At 41.3% G+C, this 23,491-nt stretch overlaps 3 protein-coding genes across 6 annotated transcripts in view; all 3 read left to right on the plus strand.

Moving 5' to 3' along the window:
• The window catches only part of LOC112266719 (out at first protein homolog), a 33,839-nt gene extending 29,932 nt beyond the window's left edge, over positions 1–3,907 (plus strand). The window contains exon 4 of the mRNA XM_024444443.2: positions 1,350–3,907. Within this exon, the coding sequence (XP_024300211.1) occupies positions 1,350–1,627 (278 nt within the window). The 3' untranslated portion in view covers positions 1,628–3,907. The remainder of the gene's footprint in view (positions 1–1,349) is intronic.
• A 237-nt stretch (positions 3,908–4,144) lies between these two features.
• LOC112266720 (TLC domain-containing protein 5) lies at positions 4,145–23,324 on the plus strand. Of its 3 annotated transcripts, none has more exons than XM_024444446.2 (3): positions 4,145–4,236; positions 13,267–13,469; positions 21,483–23,324. In XM_024444446.2, exons 2-3 carry the CDS (start codon positions 13,274–13,276, stop codon positions 22,013–22,015), a joined length of 729 nt encoding a protein of 242 aa, XP_024300214.1. In that variant the 5' UTR covers positions 4,145–4,236; positions 13,267–13,273; the 3' UTR covers positions 22,016–23,324. The 3 variants fall into 3 exon arrangements, with proteins under 3 accessions (XP_024300214.1, XP_024300215.1, XP_024300212.1); XM_024444447.2 differs by lacking the exon at positions 4,145–4,236 and adding an exon at positions 10,371–10,503; XM_024444444.2 differs by lacking the exon at positions 4,145–4,236 and having other exon boundaries at positions 12,957–13,469.
• On the plus strand, positions 4,192–10,461 carry LOC112266721 (TLC domain-containing protein 5-like). Of its 2 annotated transcripts, none has more exons than XM_024444449.2 (3): positions 4,192–4,516; positions 9,313–9,515; positions 9,698–10,461. In XM_024444449.2, the coding sequence occupies exons 2-3, from the start codon at positions 9,320–9,322 to the stop codon at positions 10,219–10,221; spliced, it is 720 nt and encodes a 239-aa protein (XP_024300217.1). In that variant the 5' UTR covers positions 4,192–4,516; positions 9,313–9,319; the 3' UTR covers positions 10,222–10,461. The 2 variants fall into 2 exon arrangements, with proteins under 2 accessions (XP_024300217.1, XP_024300216.1); XM_024444448.2 differs by having other exon boundaries at positions 4,193–4,529.
• Positions 23,325–23,491: the final 167 nt, after the last annotated feature.

The following is a 23,491-nucleotide window of genomic DNA, read 5'->3' on the forward strand; positions in this document are numbered from 1 at the left end:
GTTCCAAGACGTTTTAAGTATATTTAAAACCAAATACTTTTACGCTTTTACTCTAGTATTTTACTGGGTGACTTTCACGTGAGTCATTTTCTAAGGTATCTTTACTTTTACTCAAGTATGACAATTGTGTACTTTTTCCACAACTGGTGATCCTGTATCTTTCACAGTCAATGTTTTGTCCTAGTGGCCTTTCTCAAGACATGATACACATTTGTCCACCATTGTGTGGACGTGAAATAAGATACATTTCACCTTTTAATTTTTGTCCTCCCAGCTTCTCTTTTTCATTTGGAGAGGTCAGCCCCCACCCTCTTTCTGAGAAGTATGACTAGCTGGAATGAAAGCCACCACACTATGGCCTCTAGGAATGGTGTTGCCCATCCTTGGTCTAGACCTTAATCACATTCTCGCTCGAATGTAAATTAATCCAATACATTTTAGCTCTATATGTACACTACCATACCAAACTAGCACAGTTCTATTTCAATAACACTATTAGTCTTTGACAATTTAAACAAAGATTACACTCTCCCTGAAAGTCTGTTTTGCTCCTAAAGCTCTTTTTCTATATGAGTGTATTCTTGGCTCAACTTTAAACAATTACGTTTCGTGATAGTTGTTTTGCTGACTGAAAATAGCCATGTGTCTTTAGTTTATTTGTATTTATTATGGATCCCCATTAGCTGTTGCCAAGGCAGCAGCTACTCTTCCAAAATTAAAGCAGTTTATACAATTTTGAAAACATTACAATATATTCAGACTGTGTGCCCTCAGGCCCCTACTGACTGTGAAGAGACCTCGTGGCATGTCTTGTGGGGTATGCATGGGTGTCCGAGCTGTGCGCCAGTAGTTCAAACCCACAGCTCAGTGCATTCAACCTCTTATAAATACAAGCAGTGATGGAAGTCCATTTCTCCTCCACTTTGAGCCAACTTGCTCAATTTCCATGTTATTATTCAAGTTTTAGTTGAGGTTTAGGGTTTAGTGAATGATTTGTCCCAAATGCAATGCTTTTAGTTTTAGAAATATTTAGGACTAACTTACTCCTTTATATTAAGTCCACAGTGTCTAGGCATAGATAATGTACACTGCAGTACTATAAACAATGTTGCTTGATGGTCATAGTGTACAGTGCATGGTGAACCATCTGAGTGAATAGAGAGAACAGCACTCTTGCATGACAAAATTTCTTATTACTAGCCTGGTCCCATATTGGTTTGTGCCGTCTTGCTAAATCCTATGGTCATTGTCACAGAGGGAGTTGTCAAGACCGCACAAACAGAACTGGGACCAGGCACCTTTTTTATTAGAGCATTGACTCACAAATATGTTGCTTTCTGCACCTGTAGGAGTGGAGGGCTCCGTGTTTGAGATCCTGCCCCAGTCGGTGGACGTGGTCCCGGTCCTGCTGTCGTGCCGCTCTACGAGAGACGTGTGGCAACCCTGCTCCTGCAGCTTCAGCCTGCGCCTGGAGTGGTACCCCTGCCTGCTCAAGTACTGCCGCAACCGCGACACCACAGGCAAAGGCAGCCCCTACAAGTGTGGCATCAAAAGCTGCAGCAAAGGCTACCACTTCACCTACTATGTCCCCCACAAACAGCTCTGTCTCTGGGATGAGGAGACTTAGCAGCACACTAGCCATGTGGTCAGACTCTTCCCCCAACAAACCAATGTTTTTCTTTTACTCCCTTATTTAATTTGGATATCACGTTGGGAGTTCAGTTCATCCCAAAACCACTAGGCTGCATCCTGTCGTGAGATGATAGTAGTTTGTTGCCTTACATGGAGAAGGTTGAAATTGAGACCAAAACCTTTTTTTTTGCGACAGGAGCCATTTTCTCTCAATAACTCCTTTTGACACGTCTATAGGGGACATTTTCCTATAGTTTGGATATGATGCCTCCGAAGTGTCCAGGTACCTACTGTGACCTTAAATTACTCTTGCACGTTTGTGCCAATGTTGGGAAAACATCTCAATATGGCGCAGCTAATAAGACTACAAGAACCTTCTCTAATAAGGACACGTTTATGCATACGGCTGGACAGTGCATCTTCTTTTCTACATTTCTTGCCCCGTGGGATGACTGTTGAAGGAACAACGTTCCCATTATATTGTCACAGGAAACCGTGGGATCGGAACGGTCAGTTAGACAATGACTTATGACGTCAATAACACAGCTTTAGCCAGCTCTTACTGGTCGATGGCAACTCGGGTTGCACTCGATAATGTGTCTCTGATGCTGGCATTATTTATTTGGTTGCAAGGTGAAATTATACAAGATTCTTATGTCTAAAATGGCTTCTCTTTTAAAGTTTTACCTTCATCACATTTTGTCTTTGATTTGTCAATTACAAGCTTAATTTCCTCCAATTCTGCATCTGTTTGCAATTAGACAGAATTGTAGCAAGACATGATATACACAGTGTACAAAACAATAGGAACATCTTTTCTAATGTTGAGTTGTACCCTCCTTTGCCCTCAGAACAGCCTCAATTCATCGGGGTATTAACTCGACAAGGTTTCGAAAGCGTTCCACAGCGATGCTGGCCAATGTTGACCCCAATGCTTCCCACAATCCTTTGGGTGGTGGACCATTCTTGAAACACCGGAAACAGTTGAGTGTGGAAAAACCCAGCAGCGTGGTAGTTCTTTCCCATTCATCCTTTGAATGGCACAAAGACAATCCATATCTCTAGGCTTAAAAATCCTTTGTTAACCTTTCTTCTCCCCTGCATCTACACTGATTTGAAGTGGATTTAACAGGTGACGGCAATAAGGGATCATAGCTTTCACCTGGTCAATGTCATGGAAAGAGCAGATGTTCTGAATGTTTTGTACCCTCGGTGTATATTGTGAAAATTTGTTGACGTATTTAGATAACAGTACAGAAATTGATGCTAATTTAATGTACGTTGTTGAAGAGCAAGTTACTTCTATCTATTCTATTACAGTAGCTTCAATGTTTTTCTTCTGTCAATGTGATTTTCTTGGGACCACATTTTCATGAGTCCCAATTCACAATGGAAGATCACCTGAGTATTTGTAAATCGTCTGGGGTTGAGAGAGAATGCCACTCACATCTGAATCACTGATGGCCATGATTTGTCTTTTTACATAGGTTTCATTATGACAAACTGTTTCCAAGGTTGATTTGCTTATATTTCATTATTCTTTCCAAGTTTGTAGCTAAACCAAAGTAAAGATTCACAAAGGAAATATTCTCCAAGGAAGGGCTAAAGTTGCAACCTATCGGATTTGATTTCTGGCCAGAGCCAGGCTGTGTTGGATCTAATGCTTACTCAACTGCCTGTCCAGTTTCATTTATCATGCAATACTTCCACCCCCTTTTAATGCAATGCATAGCTCCTTTTTTCCTTTCAAACTCCGACACATGGATTATTGAGGGAAAAAAAATGTGTCTAACCATAGTCAGTGGAACTCTTTTTACCACCATTGTCAGTTCATTTCATTAACAATTTATGATAAATGTACATGCAGGCCTTGATTTTCACTTTGTGATTACATTCCACACGGAACACGTTGTTCAGGTAGGACTACAATTATCAGCATTCTGTAGGAAAAAGTCACATTTTGTTCCACATAAGATCACTTGTCTGCTATCTGATTGCTATAACTCATCACGTCATTTTACATCTTGAGTAGCCTAATGTGTGTTTAGTCATATTCATTAGTAACTGGCACCTAATTATGTTTAATTCTCCTGATTTATTCTGTCACATGCTAATTCCATGTCTTTGTTCACTTTGTTTGTATATGACCTCTTCCCAACTGACAAACCAAATGTATTTTTTTTTACCTTCAAACTGGCCATTCTATGGTAACCTATGTGCCTTAACGCTTAAATTGATTTTTGCTATGTAAAACTAGAATAAAATCTTAAACATATTTTTCTATGAAAGAGTGGTGTACGCTCTTCGCAAACAACACCACAGAAAAATAGTGCAATTTACTATCCAACTGTATATTTGGCCTTCCATAAAGACAAGTCTTTGGCACTGCACTTTGAGAGGAGGGGAGGGGGGTTATTCAGCAAAAATCTGAGCAGATTCTCAGTCTTCAGAAAGGTGTCGGTGAATTTTCCGTCTCTTATCAGGCTCCAAGTACAGTAAATATACCAGCAGATGGCGCCACAACCCCATTCTAGGTGGCAAATTGACAACTAGACACCACCCGTCGACAATAAAGCTGCTGCTACATTCGGAACCAGGCTAGCAGTAATTATATATTTCTTTACTTACTGAGTGTTGGAAACTAACTCACTAATTTCGTTTTGGGTTGGGCAGCAATCTGCAGCACCAGTTGCTGACACTGCAAGGTGGGGGAGTAGGCTATTGAGATTAGATGCTCGAGAGACATTTTTTGTTGTTGATGAGCCGAGCAACATGGACACAAAGAACAAAAGATGAAGTGACTCACCCGAAGGAGCATGCTGGCCACAAAGAGACAGAAGATTAGATGTCACCGAAATGAACGTGCAAGCGGCGCAGAAATAAGGTGATGTTACAAAGTAGGTATTTCGCATTGTTATGTTTGCCAATATTTGATAGCTTGAGGAGGCTCGCTATCCAAAGCCTGCCTTATCGAACTGACCTTGTATAGTCTAGACGGCTCATCAGGACTCAAATGTATTCACTTTAATGTGTTTTTAGCTCAAATATTCTCATCTTTATTAATGGCTCGGTTTCAAGCCATCTCGCCAGTGTTATTTTCTCTATTTGCTATAGAGCCCCAGCTTGGAGGTGTCATAGTACCCATAAAGCCTAACGGTCAAACAGGGAAATGGATCCAATCGTCTTTCCACCATTTTTCCGTAGGGGATTTTAGAATAACTTAAGGGCAGTGTTTTGTGTAGACTTACCCCGGCGTGACGCATTGAAAGCTCTCTCGGATAAGTTGACTTATCAATATTCGGCTCTATTTACTCTGATAAAAAAATGCTAACCGCAACATTCAAACGAGGCTACAAAGAAAACTAATGAAACTGTTGACGTCAAAATCGGGGGTGTGAACTAGGTTTCTATTCAAGCGTTGATCGACATGGTACCATTACCGTCGATCAACGCTTGATTAGAAACCTATAGTATTGGAGAAAAGTTTAAAAAACTGCCCCTCCGTTACATCTTGACGTGTCGTAACGTACAGCACGCATAAAGCAACTATTTCTGTCTTACAATCTCTCTCCACCAGGTGTAGCACTTCTATCATCCTTTAAAAACAAGGGGGATACCTAGTCCTTTTTTTCATTGCATGCGATCATCATTCTCAAAGCCGCTGTTTACTTCTACGATCACTTTAGCACCGCCCCAAAAACCCGATTCGACAAACCTTCAAATAGGTTTGTAATGACATTATATAAACTATTTATAGTGTTTTATTTACATTTTCGATGCTTTAAGTTGGACAGATCGAGTGAAAAAAAGCAATTTCCCCACACATCTCCTCTCCTTCTCACTACCACGCATGAGTTTCGCTTCCCCACCCGCCATTTTTAAAAAGACCCGACGGGGCTCATTGCCTGCTTGAATTATGCAGAAACGGGCAGGGTTTAGGTCATCTAATTTATTCTGCTGGAAATGGGATAAGTTGTTCTTTACAATGGTATTAACATTACAGTTGATCTGGAAGTATTGTGTTTTTGGGGCGCTAAAATAAGGGCAATTGTACGGACCAAGGCGATGCACGATTGCCTAACGTAAACTCGTACAAGTCCTTGCAAGCTCCTGCATGTCATCTCTAGCTGACACCTTTGCGAACTTGTATTGTGTCAATTTAAGACTTTCACAGAATTGTTCATTTTTTAAGAATTGTAGCCAATTGATTGATTACTACATTTCACTAACATTAGTTAGTTAGTTATTCCAGAGATTCTTTCCTTTGCCTCGATTTGGCTGTCTTATCCAGATCATCATGGCATTTGTAGTTCTTTATGATAGCCACATTAGCAGATAATTAGCATTTCATTTTGGGGGGATAAATACAGGTGAATATATTGATAAGTCAGCTTGTCCTAAAGAGTTTTGCATGGTTATCAAAACGTCACGTAAGCCTACATGAAATACAGCCCTTATTGTAAGTGTTTCTAAAAAACCCTATGGGAAAAATTTGTGGTGGAAAAACGATTGGAACCATTTCCCTGTTTGACTGCTAGGTTTTATGGGTATTATGACTCATACTGTGGTACCCTATACTAGCAAGCCAGCTGCTCTCTCCCCTTCTGCACTGATGTCAAAACAGCTGAACAGGGGAAAATATAGCTAGCTCTATAAATAGTATAAACATTTACATTTGGATATTATTTTTTATTACATAATGTATGTAAAGGTGTATGAAAAAATAATAAATAGATACACTAGCTTGCTTTGACAGTTTAGTGACAGAAATGGAGACTGTCTGCAGTGCAACCTGATCTCAGAGCATTTCATATTATTTCGTACAAAAATCTTAGACACTGCATTTCTTATTATATATTTTATTTATTTTTTACCTTTTATTTAACATGGCAAGTCAGCTAAGAACAAATTATTATTTACAATGACAACGGACAACGCTGGGGCAATTGTGTGCCTCCCTATGGTACTCCCAATCATGGCCTGGTTGTGATACAGCTTAGAATCGAACCAGGGTCTGTAGTAACACTGAGATGCAGTGCCTTAGACCGCTGCGCCACTCGGGAGCCCATGATATGTTTCGTATGATATGTATTAATTTGTGAATGTAGATCATCCATTTGGTATAATATGTTACGAATTTGCTAAACCTACACTACCGGTCAGGTTTTAGAACACCCACTCATTCAAGGGTTTTTCTTTATTTTTACTATTTTCTACATTGTAGAATAATAGTGAAGACATCAAAACTATGAAATAACACACATGGAATCATGAAGTAACCAAAAAAGTGTTATACAAATCAAAATATATTTTATATTTGAGATTATTCAAATAGGCCAGGTCATCTGATGCAGCACTCCATCATGCTCCTTGGTAAAATAGGCCTTACAAAGCCTAGAGGTGTGTTTGGTCATTAACCTGTTGAAAAACAAATGATAGTCCCACTAAGCCCAAACCAGATGGGATGGCGTATTGCTGCAGAATGCTGTGCCATGCTGGTTAAGTGTGCCTTGAATTCTAAATAAATCACAGACAGTGTCACCAGCAAAGAACCATCACACCACCTCCCCCATGCTTTACGTTGTGAGATCCGTTCACCCACACCGCTTCTCACAAAGACACAGCGGTTGGAACCCAAAATCTCAAATTTGGACTCGAGACCAAAGGACAAATTACCACCGGTCTAATGTCTGTTGCTCGTGTTTCAAGTCTCTTCTTCTTATTGGTGTTCTTTAGTAGTGGTTTCTTTGCAGCAATTCAACCATGAAGGCCTGATTTCACATGGTCTCCTCTGAACAGTTGATGTTGAGATGTGTATGTTACTTGAACTCTGTGAAGCATTTATTCAGGCTGCAATTTCTCAGGCTGGTAACTCTAATCAACTCATCCTCTGCAGCAGAGGTAACTCTGGGTCTTCCGTTCCTGTGCAGTCCTCATGAGAGTCAGTTTCATCATAGCGCTTAATTTTTTTTGCGACGGTACTTGAAGAAACATTCAAATTTCTTGAAATGTTCCGTATTGATTGACCTTCATGTCTTAAAGTAATGATGGACTGTCATTTCTCTTTGCTTATTTGAGCTGTTCTTGCCATAATATGGACTTGGTCTTTTACCAAATAGGACTATCTTCTGTATACCCTGATTGGCTCATGCATTAAGAAGGAAAGAAATTCCACAAATGAACTTTTAAGAAGGCACATCTGTTAATTGAGATGCAGTCCAGGCAACTACCTCATGAAGCTGGTTGAGAGAATGACAAGTGTGTGTAAAGCTGTCATCAAGGCAAAGGGTGGCTATTTGAAGAATCTCAAATATTAAATGTATTTGATTTGTTTAACACTTTTTTGGTTACTACATGATTCAATATGTGCTATTTTCGTAGTTTTGGTATCTTATCCATCCATCCCGACCGACTACCCTCGTATTATTTTAGCCTTAAATAACCTGTCTTGTGTAACCAAACATAACATACAGTATATATATATATATATACTATACTATACTATATATATATATGAAGTGTATGGACACCTCTTCACATTTTGTGGATTCCGCTATTTCAGCCACACCTGTTGATGACAGGTGTATAAAATCGAACACACAGCCATGCAATCTCCATAGACAAACATCGACATTAGAATGGCCTTACTGAAGAGCTCTGACTTTTTTAATATGGCACAGTCATAGCATGCCACCTTTTCTAATAAGTCAGTTCGTCAAATTTCTGCCCTGCTAGATCTGTCCCGGTCAACTGTAAGTGCTGTTATTGTGAAGTGGAAATGTCTAGGAGCAGCAACGGCTCAGCCGCGAAGTGGTAGGCCACACAAGCTCACAGAATGGGACCTCTGAGTGCTTAAACAGTGCTTAGAAATGGTCTGTCCTCATTTGCAACACTCACTGCAGAGTTCCAAACTGACTCTGGAAGCAACGTCAGCACATTAACAGTTCGTTGGGAACTTTATGAAATGGTTTTCCATGGCCGAGCAGCCGCACAAAAGCCTAAGATAACCATGCACAATGCCATTGGACTCTGGAGCAGTGGAAACCCATTCTCTGGAGTGATGTGTCACACTTCACCATCTGGCAGTCCGACAGACTAATCTGGGTTTGGCAGATGCCAGGAGGACGCTACCTGCCCAAATGCATAATGCCAACTGTAAAGTTTGGTGGAGGAGGAATAATAGTCTGTTGTTTTTCATGGTTCAGACTATGCGCCTTAGTTCCAGTGAAGGGAAATCTTAACGCGACAGCATACCATGACATTCTAGACGATTCAATGCTTCCAACTTTGTGGCAAAAGTTTGGGGAAGGCCCTTTTACTGTTCAGCATGACAATACCCCTGTGCACATAGCGGGGTCTATACAGAAATGGTTTGTTGAGATCGGTGTGGAAGAACTTGACTGGCCTACACAGAGCCCGGACCTCAACCCAATCGAACACCTTTGGTGGGATGAAATTGAACACGACATCGAACCAGGCCTAATCGGCGAAGGTGTATCATGGTCTCATTTCCCAATAAAAACACATGAGACCTCACCAAATCCTCAATACTCAGACTGGCCAGAACACTACAGCTGCTCAGTTCAGATAAACATTGTTTATCAGTTGCTTTGAATTTTAACAAGGGTTCATTGAAAGGTAATTTATTTCTGTATTGCACTTGTGTTTTTTTGTATTTAGCTGAGGGATGACATCGCTGGCTGTCGGCGTGGTCCTTTGTCTAACAGGCTGGATCACTCTCTACACACTACTGTGTAACACAAATGGCAGCCACGGTTCTGAGTGGAATTGTAGGCTGGTCACACTGCTCCATGGAATCCTGGCCGTCTGTATAACAGCATACATAGGCTATGTGGATGGACCTTGGCCCTTCACACATCCAGGTAAGATGCTCACTATCTAATCCCACGTAGTGCTGCTCCTGTACCGCCTCTCTGTAAAAGGTGGTAAAGTTGGTATAGGAGCTATTTTTTGGGGGGGGGGGTGGATCAGTATACTTTGATATATGTGTGTATGTTGCTAAGCATAAATAGTGTTTACAATAACGTTGTGATCTTGATTCCAGGCACAAAGAACACTCCCCTTCAGATCAGTGCTATGGTCATTAGCCTGGGCTACTTCTTCTTCGATATGGGCTGGTGTGTTTACTTCCGCACCGAAGGCCCGGTGATGCTGGCTCACCACACCATGAGCATCCTGGGTATTTTGTTGACCCTGAGCTTGGGAGAATCAGGCATCGAGTCCTGCGCCGTGCTCTTTGGCAGTGAGATCACCAACCCCCTGCTGCAAACTCGCTGGTTCCTGAGACAGTTGGGTCGCTATGAGAGCCTGACAGGGGAGGTGGTGGATGTTCTGTTTGTGGTGCTATTTGTGTTCATGCGCATAGTGGTTGGCGGGAGGATGTTGTACTGCGAGCTCATCTCCCCACGGCCCAGGTTAATTATAAAGTGTGGGGGAGTTGCCATGTATGTGCTGTCCTGGGTGTTCATGGTGGACATTGGTCGTTTCGCCTACCGCAAGAGTCAATCCAAATACAGACGCTGGAGAGACCAACACAAATTGGCAGCAGTTAACGGAAAGGCCGACTGAAAGACTTCCTTATCATTAGAAGATGAATAAAAACATCTAATGTTTATACTAATAGAACTTCTTTAACAAATGATTAACTACCAATGATTGTGTATGATTATTGGGGAGTAGTCTTTGGTATTCAGCTTACACTTGTACATTATTGTGCTCAGTTCAGGAAAACCAAGATGCTCAGTTTAGACATACACTGTTCATCACTCACTTTGGGTTAATAAACTGGGTGGTTCGAGCCCTGAATGCTGATTGGCTGACAGCCGTGGTATATCAGACCGTATGCCACGGGTATGACAAAACATATATATTTTTTTACTGCTCTAATTACGTTGGTAACCAGTTTATAATAGCAATAAGGCACGTTGGGGGTTTGTGATATATGGCCAATATACCACTGCTAAGGTCTGTTTCCAGGCACTAAGGGCTGTTTCCAGGCTAAGGGCTGTTTTTCATGCATAAGAACAGCCCGTAGCCGTGGTATATATGTCATATACCACACCTCCTCGAGCCTTATTGCTTAATTATAACACAGGTTCATTGGAAGGTAATTTACAGTGCCTTCAGAAAGTGTTCACAACCTTTTCCCTCATTTTGTTCAAGTAAAATTCTATTTCTCACATGCTTTGAAGACAACGGGTGTAGACTAACAGTGAAATGCTTACTTACGGATCTATTTCCAACAATGCAGAGTTAAAGATAAGATAGAAAATGAAATATTAACATAAGAAATAAATACACATTGAATAAGGAGTAAAAATAACATGGATATATTAGCAAGTAGAAAATAACATGACTTTATAAAGGGAGTACCAATACCGAGTCGATGTGCAGGGATACGAGGTAATTGAGGTAGCTATGTACTGTACATATAGGTAGGGGTAAAGTGACTAGGCAACAGGATAGATAGACAGTAGCAGCAGCGTGTGGTGTTGTCTTACAGCCTGAATTTTAAAATTGGATTCAATTGAGGTTTTTGGTCACTGGCCTACACACAATAACCCATAATGTCAAAGTGGAATTGTTAGAAATTTTTACAAATGAATTATAAATGAAAAGCTGAAATGTCTTGAGCAGTGGTGGAAAAAGTACCCAATTGTCATACTTGAGTAAAAGTAAAGATACCTCAATAGAAAATGACTCCAGTAGAAATGAACGTCACCCATTTCAAATACTACTTCGGTAAAAGTCTAAAAGCATTTGGTTTTAAATATAGTTAAGTATCAAAAGTAAATGTAATTGGAAAAAATATACTTAAGAATCAAAAGAAAGTATAAATAATTTCAAATAGCTTATATTAAGCAAACCAGACTGCACAATTTTCTTGTTTTTTAAAATGTATTTATGGATAGCCAGGGGCACACTCCAACACTCAGACATCATTTACAAACCAAGCATTTGTGTTTAGTGTGTCCACCAGATAAGAGGCAGTAGGGATGACCAGGGATGTTATGTTGACAAGTGTGTGAATTTGACAATTTTCCTGTTCTGCAAAGCATTCAAAATGTAATGTGTAATTTTGGGTGTCAAGGAAAATGCATGGAGTAAAAAGTACATTGTCTTTAGGAATGTAGTGAAGTAAAATTTGCGAGAAATATAAATTGTAAAGTACAGATACCCCAAAAAACTACTTAAGTAGTACTTTAAAGTATTTTTACTTAAGTACTTTACACCACTGGTAATGAGTCAATAAGTATTCAATCATTTTGTTATAGCAAGCCTGAATAAGTTCAGGAGTAAAATTGTGCTTAACAAGTCACATAAGTTGCATGGACTCACTCTGTGTGCAATAATAGTTAACCATTTTTTTGAATGACTACCTCATCTCTAACCCACACGTAAAAATATTTTGTCAGGTTCGACAGTTGAGCAGTGAATTTCAAACACAGATTCAAGCACAAAGACCAGGGAGGTTTTCCAATGCCTTGCAAAAAATGGCACTGATTGAGCATGGTGAAGTTATTCAATACACTTTGGATGTTGGATCAATACACCCAATCACTAAAAAGATACAGGCATCCTTGCTAACTCAGTTGCCAATGAGGAAGGAAACCGCTCAGGGATTTCACCATGAGATCAATAATGACTTTAAAACAGAGTTGAATGGCTATGATAGGAGAAAACATTGTAGTTATGCCACAATACTAACTAATTGACAGAGTGAAAAGAAGGAAGCCTGTACAGAATTTAAAACATGCATCCTGTTTGCAACAAGGCACTAAAGTAATACTGCAAAAAATGTGGCAAAGCAATTATGTTTGGGGCAAATACAATACAACACTTTACTGAGTACCACTCTTCATATTTTAAAGCATGGTGGTGGCTGCATCATGTTATTGGTATGCTTGTAACCGCTAAGGGCAGGGGAGTTTTTCAGTATAAAAAAAACAAAAACAAAATGGAGCTAAGCACAGGCAAAATCCTTGGATAAATCTACACTGAAGCTGTTCACTAAGAAGACAGTGAATGTTCCTGAGTGGCTGAGTTACAGTTTTGACTCAAATCTGCTTGAAAATCTATGGTAAGACTTAAAAAGAATAATGGGCAAATGTTGCACAATCCAGGTGTGGAAAGCTCTTAGACTTACCCAGAAAGACTGACTGTAATCGCTGCCAAAGGTGATTCTAACATGAATTGAATACTTATCTAATCAAGATATATTTGTTTTGTTTTTCATAAATGTTTTACAAATGTTAGAATTTGTCTTCCACTTTGACAGAGTATTTTGTGTAAATATTTTGGGGAAAAACAATACAATTAAATCAATTTTAATCCCACGTTTCATCACTACAAAATGTGGAAAAAGGCAAGGGGTGTGAATACCTTTTTGAAGGCACTGTATTTCTATATTGCAATTATGCTGCATTTTACAGAACATTTACTAACATAAAATGTAGGCTAATCGGACTTGCACAAATTTTGAGCATAGCTGATATTGTTGGTGATGGTAGAAAATGAAGGGGTCATGCAATCTTATGAAACTTCTACAGTGTATTTGTGTGTGTGTGTGTGTTGGTCATTTAAGTGGTTTTTGTTTTGTTTTTGTGTATTTAGCTGAGGGATGACATCGCTGCCTATTGGCGTGGTCCTCTGCCTAACAGGCTGGATCACTCTCTACAAACTACTGTGTAATAACAATGAAAGCCGTGGCTTTGAGTGGAACTGTAGGCTGGTCACACTGCTCCATGGCATCCTGGCGGTCTGCATAACAGCATACATAGGCTATGTGGAAGGACCTTGGCCCTTCACACATCCAGGTAAGATGCTCACTATTTAATTGCACTGAAACCGTGTAATTGTTTCCATGAAGAGTGCTGCAACCATTCTCTAAACATGGTTAAGTTGGTATATAGGGATCGTTCCATGTCATTTAGCAAGCCATGACACCACCATCTCATATTGTTCTGAAATCATTTCTGTAGTTGGACACGGGTAAGATTAGTATTTTTGTAAAAACATGTTTGTTTAGATAGCTTAATTTCTCACAGATCAAATTGTAATTGATTGCACCCAAATTGGCTTCATATAATATTCAATAAATGTAGTACTTTGCATCCGAATTACACCAACGTTTTCTAACAATGCGTAAGACAAGGAATCCAAAGAAATTGTTAAAAGCCACCCACAGACCTCCACTCCAATCCCAACCCAACAAGTATACAGAATCAGTTCTCTATTTCTGACATGTAGTATGGATCTGCGGCTCAGAGTATTGTTTCTTCATCTTATGTAATGAATTCTCAGTGAATTTGGTGCTTTTTTTTTCTGTTCGGCGAAATTAGTCATTCAAGTTGTTTGGTTTATGTCCCATCCTATGTCCTGATACCAGGTTCTGACCACTAGATGGTACTGTTCCAGGATTTGATAAATAGTTACGCTAAAACACTAATTGCGATATACACTGAGTGTACAAAACATTAGGAACACCTTCCTAATATTGAGTTGCACCTCCTTTTGCCCTCAGAACAGCCTCAATTCATCGGTGCATGGACTCTACAAGGTGTCAAAAGCATTCCACAGGAACGCTGGCCCACATTGACTCCAATGCTTCCCACAGTTGTGTCAAGTTGGGTGGTGGACCATTCTGGATGCACACGGGAAACTGTTCCGCGTGAAAACCCGGAAGCGTTGCAGTTCTTGACAGACTCAAACCGCCAGGCATCTACTACCATACCCCATTCAAAGGCACTTAAATAATTTGTCTTTTCCATTCACCCTCTGAATGGCACACATTACCAATCCATGTCTCAACTGTTTCAAGGCTTAAAAATCCTTCTTTAACCTGTCTCCTCCCCTTTATTTACACTGATTGAAGTAGATTTAACAGGCAACCTCAATCAGGGATTATATTTTTCAAATGGATTCACCTGTTCAGTCTATGTCATGGAACACAGTGTATACATGTAAACGGGTAATAGTGACCAGTAACAGGACAAATACTAATAGTAATGGCAATCAATAATCAATGGACAGCAGCGTAATGGAGTAATACATTACATCAATAATAATTTTAGCAGGACCATAGGTTGTATCTGTTAGACCTGTGGATGGGCATAGATAGAGTCAGTGTGGATAGTCTGAGGGAGAGCAGTAGGGGGATAGAAGCTGTTTAGGAGTCTGTTGGTCTGAGCCTTGACGCACCGGTACAGCCTGCTGGACGGGAACATGGGGAACAGTCCATGTCTCGGATGGTTAAAGTCTTTGGCAGTTTTTTTTCTTTCTCAGAAACCGGCTGGACCATCCATAACTGCCTCTGTATGGCTTTCCGGTCGCAAGCAGGGCAGTTGCAATACCAGAGAGTAATACAACCAGTCAGGAGGCCCTCAATGGTGGAGATGTAAAAGTTTCTGAGAATCTGATAGGTATGCCAAATCGTTTCAGCCTCCAAAGGGATAAGAGGCGTTGCCGTGCCTTCTTCACAACGTTCTGGTGTGAGAAGACCATGTTAAGTCTTCAGTGATGTGGACACAGAGGAACTTGAAGCTCTTGACCTCTCGCCTGTTTCCTGTAATCCATGATCAGCTCCTTGGTCTTGCTGACATTGAGGGAGAGGTTTGTTGTCCTGGCAACACACTGGCAGTTCTCTGACGACCTTCCTGTATGCTTTCTCATCTCCGTTGGTGATCAGGCCTACAACCGTCGTGTCGTCAGCAAACTTTATGATGGAGTTGAAGATGTGCGTGGCCACATAGTCTTGGATAAACAGAGTACAGGAGGGGGCTAAGCACACACACTTAGGGGGGCCTAGTGTTCAGAGTCAGCGTGGCGGAGGTGTTGTTGCCTACTCTAACCACCTGGGGTCGGCCCGTCCGGAGGTCCAGGATCCAGTTGCATAGGGAGGTGTTCAGTCCCAGGATCCCGAGCTTGATGACGAGCTTGGAGGGCATTATGGTGTTGAATGCTGAGCTGTAGTCGATGAACAACATTCTCAAATAGGTATGCATCTTTTCCAGGTAGGAGAGGGCAGTGTGGAGTGCAATTGAGATTCCATTGTCTGTAGATCTGTTGGGGCGTTATGCAAATTGGAGTGGTCTCAAGTGTCTGGGATGATGGAGTTGATATTTGCCATGCAGCCTTTCAAAGCACTTCATGATTACAGATCTTAGTGCTATATGCACATGGCAGTAGTCATTGTGGCAGGTAGCTTTAGAGTTCTTGGGGACAAGAATGATGGTGGTCAGCTTGAGACGTGGGGATTACAGACTAGGACAAGGAGAGGTTGAAAATGACCGTGAAGATGCCTGCAAGCTGGTCTGCACATGCTCTGAGAACGGCCTTGCGAATGTTGACCAGGTTAAAAACTTATTCACATAGGCCTAGGAGAGTGAGATCACCGACACCGAGGCACCAGCTCGATGCATTGAAGCAGAATTTGAGGCACACCGAGACTTTTTCTTGGAACACACTTCTCTTGTATACAATTGTGTGAAAATCCATTCCTTGCACACAGATTCAGTGCTGTATTCAGGATGTCATTCCACCCGTGTCAACAGGATGAGAAACATCTCCTAGCCTCGGATGAGCACACTCTTTGCCTTCTTTGCTTGGGAGCTGAACATGCTCAAGCTGCTGCACAGAGTAGCAGAAATTCACACCGAGCGCATTGATATCTCGACTTGAGAACTTTGTGGACAGAACCTCCGGACGGACTGTCATCAGATGAATCTGCCACACAGATCATTGATCGTAGACCTTCCTCTGAAAATCATTCCAAATGCTCCAGGTCAAATGACAGGTCTCACTCCCCTCGTGATCCACTGCCCAATCAACGCCGTCGCTCATCCTCGCCTGGGCACAAATCTCACTGCACTGAGCTGTGCAATGAGGTTATGTCACTGGGCAGATGCATGGCAAACACGGAGTCCACCCTCGAGCACATCATGGCCAGACTTCCACTGCCGGTACCAAACTCAACCCCTACCTCTGAACAGAGTGTGGTTGTTGAATCCGGTGACACTGATGTACTGTCCACAAGAGCTTCCCACTCTTGTGCCACAGACAATGATCACTCTGATGATGGTATGCACCGTGGCTCTAGCATCATCCAGTCCCAGCCTGTTGGCCTGGCAGTAGCAATACTCTTTTTCTGCCATCTATTTCCTGTGTTTGAAGGGTGAAAAATCCACTTGTCACTTAAATCTCGCTGTATTGATTGCTTTTAATTTTACTCTTTCATACTCTTTTTGCTTAAATTTCAGTGCATCTAATTTGTAGCAAATTAACTTTCAATTACACAAAAAATGAACACCCATCAATGTGTTAATGGTATGTTAAATCCCAGACAAAGCTTTCGCATTCTTATAGATGCAACGAAAAGACAATGTATTCTATTGAGCCCATTTCAGGCATTACCGGAGTGTGTTTGACAGGTCATTTACAAACATTTCCACGGTCGTGGAAATATATAGCAACGCTTAAGCCCCGCCCACCTGAGGATCTGTCTTTTTCAGCCATCTATTTCCTGTGTTTGAAGGGTGAAAAATCCACTTGTCACTTAAATCTCGCTGGATTGATTTATTTCATTTTACTCCTGCGACTCTTTCATACTCTTGCTTCTGCCTGTTGTTTTTTCCTGTTAACTTTACGACCGTGGAAATGTTTGTAATGACCTGTCAAACAACACCCCGGTGATGGCTGAAATGGGCTCAATGAAATGCATTGTCTTTCCGTTGCATCTATAAGAATGCTAAGAAATAGAAGAAAGAACTTTATTTTGATGGGTATTCTTTTTTTATGTAATTGAAAAAATTATAATTTGCTACAAATGTGATGATGTTCCTAAATTAAAGCAAATTCCAGAAATTAACACTTATAGTGAGTGATATTATGTCTGCTCTCGCAAACGATGTAAAGTATGTATAGATAGATGTAATCTAGATCCAAGCGTGTTGATTTTTAATCTGAGTGTATCCTGCTATTGGCACACTTGTTGAATTATGCAACAGAACGTGACATCACATCACCAACAAACTATCATGGTCCAAACACACCAAGACATTCGTGAAGAGAGCACAACAAAGCCTATTCCCTCCCAGGAGACTGAAAGGATTTGGCATGGGTTCTCAGATCTTCAAGTTAAACAGCTGCACCATTGGGAGCATCCTGACTGGTTGCATCACTGCATGGTATGGCAACTGCTCGGCCTCTGACTGCAAGGCACTACAGAGGGTAGTGCGTACGGCCCAGTACATCACTTGGGCCAAGCTTCCTGCCATCCAAGACCTCTATACCAGGCGGTGTCAGAGGAAGGCCCTAAAAATTGTCAGACTCCAGCCACCCTAGTCATAGACTGCTCTCTCTGCTACCACATGGCAAGCAGTCCAAAAGGCTTTTTAACAGCTTCTACCCCCAAGCCATAAGACTCCTGAACAGCTAATCAAATGGCTACCCAGACTATTTTTTACTTATCACTTATTTTTCTTAAAACCGCATTGTTGTTTAAGGGCTTGTAAGCATTTCACATTGTCATGGTTGCAGCCCTGTTCCACCCCTTTATCTTAATGTCTTCATATATGCAAATACACCCAGTGTATTTATGCAAATGAGGCACATATCGTTTTCATCGTTTGAACATAAAATATCAAAGAAATACCTGATACCATTAGAAAATTTATGACTGAATTCTAAGAAAAACATTTGAAATTTGACCAATTGAATACCTGAATTCCCACCCAAATCCCTGAACTCCATTCATTATTTGTCCATAAAAGTAAAATGTTATGTGCTATAATTCACTCAATACCTGATGGATTCTAACAATTTGGAGTATCCATTGTCCAACTGTTGCAATTATTAGAATTGTTTTTAAAACCTTTTAACAATTTTTGATGACCGTTGCTACTGGCAGTGACACACCAAAAAAGAATCCTTTGAAATCTTTGAGAAGGCAAGTGGGAACCTCAACATGGAGCACGCCCCTTTCTGCCATGGTGTCCACATTCAAGTTTGATGAATTCAGTTCTTCAAAGACTGAGACATGCCTCCTGTTCAAAGACTTTGTGCGCAAGCTCCAATGCACATGGAACACGCCAAGTCAAAAAAAACTTTCCATGCGAAGCAAATCACTTAGCTACACTTCATGGTACAGACGAGAATGGTTTTGGCCATTTCCCCCGTATGGACAAATCATTTGCTTAACTTGTTCTGCCTGCTTCTCCGTCACAGTTCAGACCAAGAGCTGTCTAACAAACGATGCAAGGCATTTGATCGCTTCCTACGCAGGACACATGACAGCACCGCTTCAGCCGCTAGGCTTGGCAATTTAGCAGCAATACTGGCCTTCAGTCAGAAGTAGCAGCAGACTATAATATTAGGACCATGAAAGAACTGTCTACAGTGACCGATCTGCTCATCCAGTGCCTTCAGAGCAATGCTCATATGGTTGGGAAGACTTTGGCTGCATGTGTGTTGCACAGCACCACCTATGGTTAGCGAAGCCCAAGCTCTCTGACAAAGAGAAAGTTCCACTCTTAGGTATACCCGTATCACCTAGCCAGGAGCGGCCCAAGTGTCTAAAGGAGGACAGAGAAGCACATATAAATGTGTCAGCCAGCAAACCATTTCTCCTGTCCCAGGCCCCCCAACTGGGATGCCCCCCCAAAAAAACAGGCTCAGACAGGCTGCACCTGCTCGTTGGTGGAGGAACATACGTTCTCAGTCCTACTGAAGAGTTTCTAGAGAGCAATTCAATGGTGGTGCGTAGCACTTCAAACTCCCGGTGGAGTTCTCCTAAGCGCAGTTCACACCCAGGTGACTTTGATTACAGACATAATCCGACAGGGATGGGGAGCAGTCTTGAACCAGTAAGGGGTTTGTGGTGTATAGTCCGCACCAAAAACAACAGCTCACATCAATGTTCTGGAGCTCAAGGCGGTTCACCTTGCACTCCAGCACTTCCTCCCAGCATGTACTGATACGGACAGACAACATGACAGTGGTTGCATACATCAACTGCCTTGGCGGACTGAGGTCAATGACACTACACCAGGTAGCAAGGGAGCTACTGCTTTGGGCAAACACACTACTTACATCCCTCAAAGCAATACACCTGCCGGGGCCAATCTGTTAACCTTGCGAGACTCAAACATTGTCCGATGTGGTTCTCCACGAAGGGTCCAGCAGGCCCACTCGGGGTCAACGCCCTATAACACAGATGGCCGAGGGGGCTGCCCTATGCCTTTCCACCAATTCCCTCGCTCCCTCAGGTCTTGAGGAACCTCATTCTTGAGAACAAGTCAGTTCTACTTGTGGCTCCACATTGGCCACAGGGTCACTGGTTTTCAGCCCTTGTACAGCTGACAACCTCCCAACCATGGGAACTCCATCGTTGGGCGGACGTCCTGTCACAAGTGAAGGGCTAGCTTTCCCACCCCAAAACCCAGCCCAGTGACGTGGGTGTGGCACCTGAATGTGACCACCTTGTAGCTGCAGGATTACCCTCCTTGGTAATTGATATAATACAGGCAGTAAGGGTATCCTTTACACAAAGACTTTATTCCTACAAGTGGAAGTGGTGTATTGCCCATGCAGAATCGCCTTTTTCCTGACCAATTTATGACATTTAGACTTTTCTCCAGATGCTTATTGCTGCAGGGAAGTCCATATCTACGTTGAATGTGTGTATGACAGACTCCCCATTTCTCACAGGGGTGTTGTGAGTTGTATACACTTTGCAGGATTAGGGGATTGAGTGACTATCTTGCCGCAACCAGATAATTATTTATCAAACCGAACAGATTGTTGTGTGTTATGGGGAGAACACCTAAGGTACATTGCAGCAGGTACACCAACTCCAGATGGCATGGTAGCACACTCCACCAGGGGTATGGCCACCTCATGGGCCCAGTTCAGAGGGGCCTCCCTGGAATCAACACCCATGACTTTCACAAGGTACTACAGACTCAATGTTATGTCCACACCAGCAGTGGGGTCTGTGGTTCTGGACACGGCACGCTCTCTCAACCCAGATAAGCGATCGCACTTTGAACCTTGTACATACTTATCAACCATCAGTGAGATGGATGTTCTATACAGAGGGCTTCCCCTCTTGGTGTTGTTACACCTAATTAAAGCATCTCATGTTTAAGTTTAAGCTTTCAGCTTGTTTGTGTTTACAGTTGTATACTACAGTTGACATATAATCCCACCCTGTTGGGTTAATATTTTCTGTTACAATTAATCAATCCTTTGACTAATTGAATCAGGTGTGGCAGTTTAGGGTTAAAACAAAAATGTGAATTGTCTGAGGGGGCCTGAGGAGAGCTTGCTGCTGTGTGGATACAATGACTTCCTAGGGGCTCATCTGGACTAAGGTTTAATGGTGAGGTATCCCACTCTGTTGCTGAACCACCTGTTTGGTACAGCAACCCCTTTACGAAAAGAGAGAACGTTACGGATTTAGCCCTGGTTCTCTGAGTAGAGTAACGGATCGCCAAGCTTTCATGTCGTTCCTCCACCTCTGTGGAATTCAAGTCAAGTAATTGACAGTGTGTCACGTCACACCGCCTTTTATAGTGACAAGTCACGTGGATACAGTAAGGGAATGGCGTGACTGTAAATATCTTTTATATTAAGCATCTCATCGCGTGAAGGGGAAGGAGTCCCCATAGGTCATTTGTCGACCTGTTAATCTACTCCGAGAACTAAGTTTACATCCAAAGCTCAAGGTTCTTTATGTAGAGTTTCTTGCCAAGTATACAGTAATTGGATGTGTGTATGACAATGTTACTAACCATGAAGACGTTACAATAATGTTGTGATCTTGATTCCAGGCACAAAGAACACCCCCCTTCAGATCAGTGCTATGGTCATTAGCCTGGGCTACTTCATCTTCGATATGGGCTGGTGTGTGTACTTCCGCACAGAGGGCCCGGTGATGCTGGTCCACCACACGATGAGCATCCTGGGTATCTTGTTGACCCTGAGCTTGGGGGAATCGGGCATTGAGTCCTGCGCCGTAATCTTTGCTAGCGAGATCACCAACCCCCTGCTGCAAACTCGCTGGTTCCTGAGACAGTTGGGTCGCTATGAGAGCCTGACAGGGGAGGTGGTGGATGTTCTGTTTGTGGTGCTATTTGTGTTCATGCGCATAGTGGTTGGCGGGAGGATGTTGTACTGCGAGCTCATCTCCCCACGGCCCAGGTTAATTATAAAGTGTGGGGGAGTTGCCATGTATGTGCTGTCCTGGGTGTTCATGGTGGACATTGGTCGTTTCGCCTACCGCAAGAGTCAATCCAAATACAGACTCTGGAGAGACCAACACAAATTGGCAGCAGTTAACGGACATGTCGGAAAGACCGACTGAAAGACTTCCTTATCATTAGAAGATTAATAAAAACATCCAATGTTTATACTAATAGACAACCTTAATACATTTAATGGTTGTGTAAGCATGGGGTTAAAGTCAACCCATTCTTTAGGTCTATATGGTTATATGGGAATATGTTGGTATTTAGCTAACACTTGTACATTTAAAAAAAATAATTTAACAAGTGCAAGAGAATGATGCAAAAGCATCTTCAAAAATGTACAACTGTAGAAAAAACAATTGAGATATAGTTTGTCTTTTGAAACCAAAGGACCTAGTGCCAATATGATGAACAGATGTATTTCACAACCTATTTACAATTAACTGTAACCTAATAGTATGTTCTTCTAACCTTGTATCCAGCAATAAGTTGACTATTGGGAAATAGGCACATAACATTCCCTAATCCTGATAGGTTCGGCAACACTTTTTTGCGGCAGTGAAATTGAACCGAAATTGTTTTTCCTTTTGCAGTATTTTGTTGTATGCAGTAGTTTTTCTGCAGAAATGCAACTTTTTATAAATATTTTGCAATGTTTTGAGTCAAATTTTTCTAATTTGAGTCTGTCTAATTTGAATTGTAGTACAATTTATAAGCCATTTAAAAACATTCCATTTGGTTTTTAGGAAGAGGTTTATTAACGCTCGCTGAGATTGCAGTGTTACATGACACTGGCTTTTATATAACATACAACTCAGTAAAGAGCTACATGTTTCTTGTGATAACTGTCTTTCCATTTAGCTACAATATGGGTTTTTCATTAAAGCGAACAGCAACAAATCCGTAATTGTGTAACATACTGTAATAGTATGTTTTTGTGGCATTCCAGTGCTTGATTGGGTGTATATTAGTCATTGTAAATTAGTTTAAAATAATAATTGTTGTGTGCATGGTATTGCTTAAAATGTTCCAGTATGATGCTAAGTCACATTTCCCAATATTGTATGCATTCATATTTGAAATTCACTACTTTTCAAAATATTTCAATCTGGTGCCTCAATAGTTAGACAATATGGAATTGTTTGTCAACATTCACCACCCCTGTGTCTTACTTAAAAAATACCAATGGGTAAACAATAATTTGTGCTAAATGTTTGTGCACTGTATTGCTTAAAATGTTCCAGTATGATGCTAGGTCACATTTCCCACTATTGTATGCTTTCATATTTGAAATTCACTACTTTTATATGAAATATTTAAATATGGTGCCTAAATAGTTAAATACCATTCCACATACTGTATGTCAACATTCACTACCCCTGTGTCTGTGATAAAGGAGAATAAATATGTGTGCCTTTGACTTTATACATGTTCAAATGTAATGTTTACTTTTGTGTTTTCAATAAATACCCTGAATACAAATCTGGTATAGAAATATGTGCTGTAATATCAAGTAAAATATTACAGCACATATTAGGCATATATAGTATCAAATATTTATTAGAAAAATTTGAACAGATTTATTATTTTTA

Source organism: Oncorhynchus tshawytscha, linkage group LG14, assembly GCF_018296145.1.
Source record: "Oncorhynchus tshawytscha isolate Ot180627B linkage group LG14, Otsh_v2.0, whole genome shotgun sequence".
In the NCBI taxonomy this organism is placed as follows: Eukaryota; Metazoa; Chordata; class Actinopteri; order Salmoniformes; family Salmonidae; genus Oncorhynchus; species Oncorhynchus tshawytscha.

Bases quoted from the DNA above. Each gene is read 5' to 3' on its own strand.
- LOC112266721 (XM_024444449.2), top strand. From the start codon at position 9,320: ATGACATCGCTGGCTGTCGGCGTGGTCCTTTGTCTAACAGGCTGGATC. The intron at 9,516-9,697 runs GTAAGATGCTCA...TCTTGATTCCAG, and splicing joins TTGGCCCTTCACACATCCAG to GCACAAAGAACACTCCCCTT.
- LOC112266720 (XM_024444446.2), top strand. From the start codon at position 13,274: ATGACATCGCTGCCTATTGGCGTGGTCCTCTGCCTAACAGGCTGGATC. The intron at 13,470-21,482 runs GTAAGATGCTCA...TCTTGATTCCAG, and splicing joins TTGGCCCTTCACACATCCAG to GCACAAAGAACACCCCCCTT.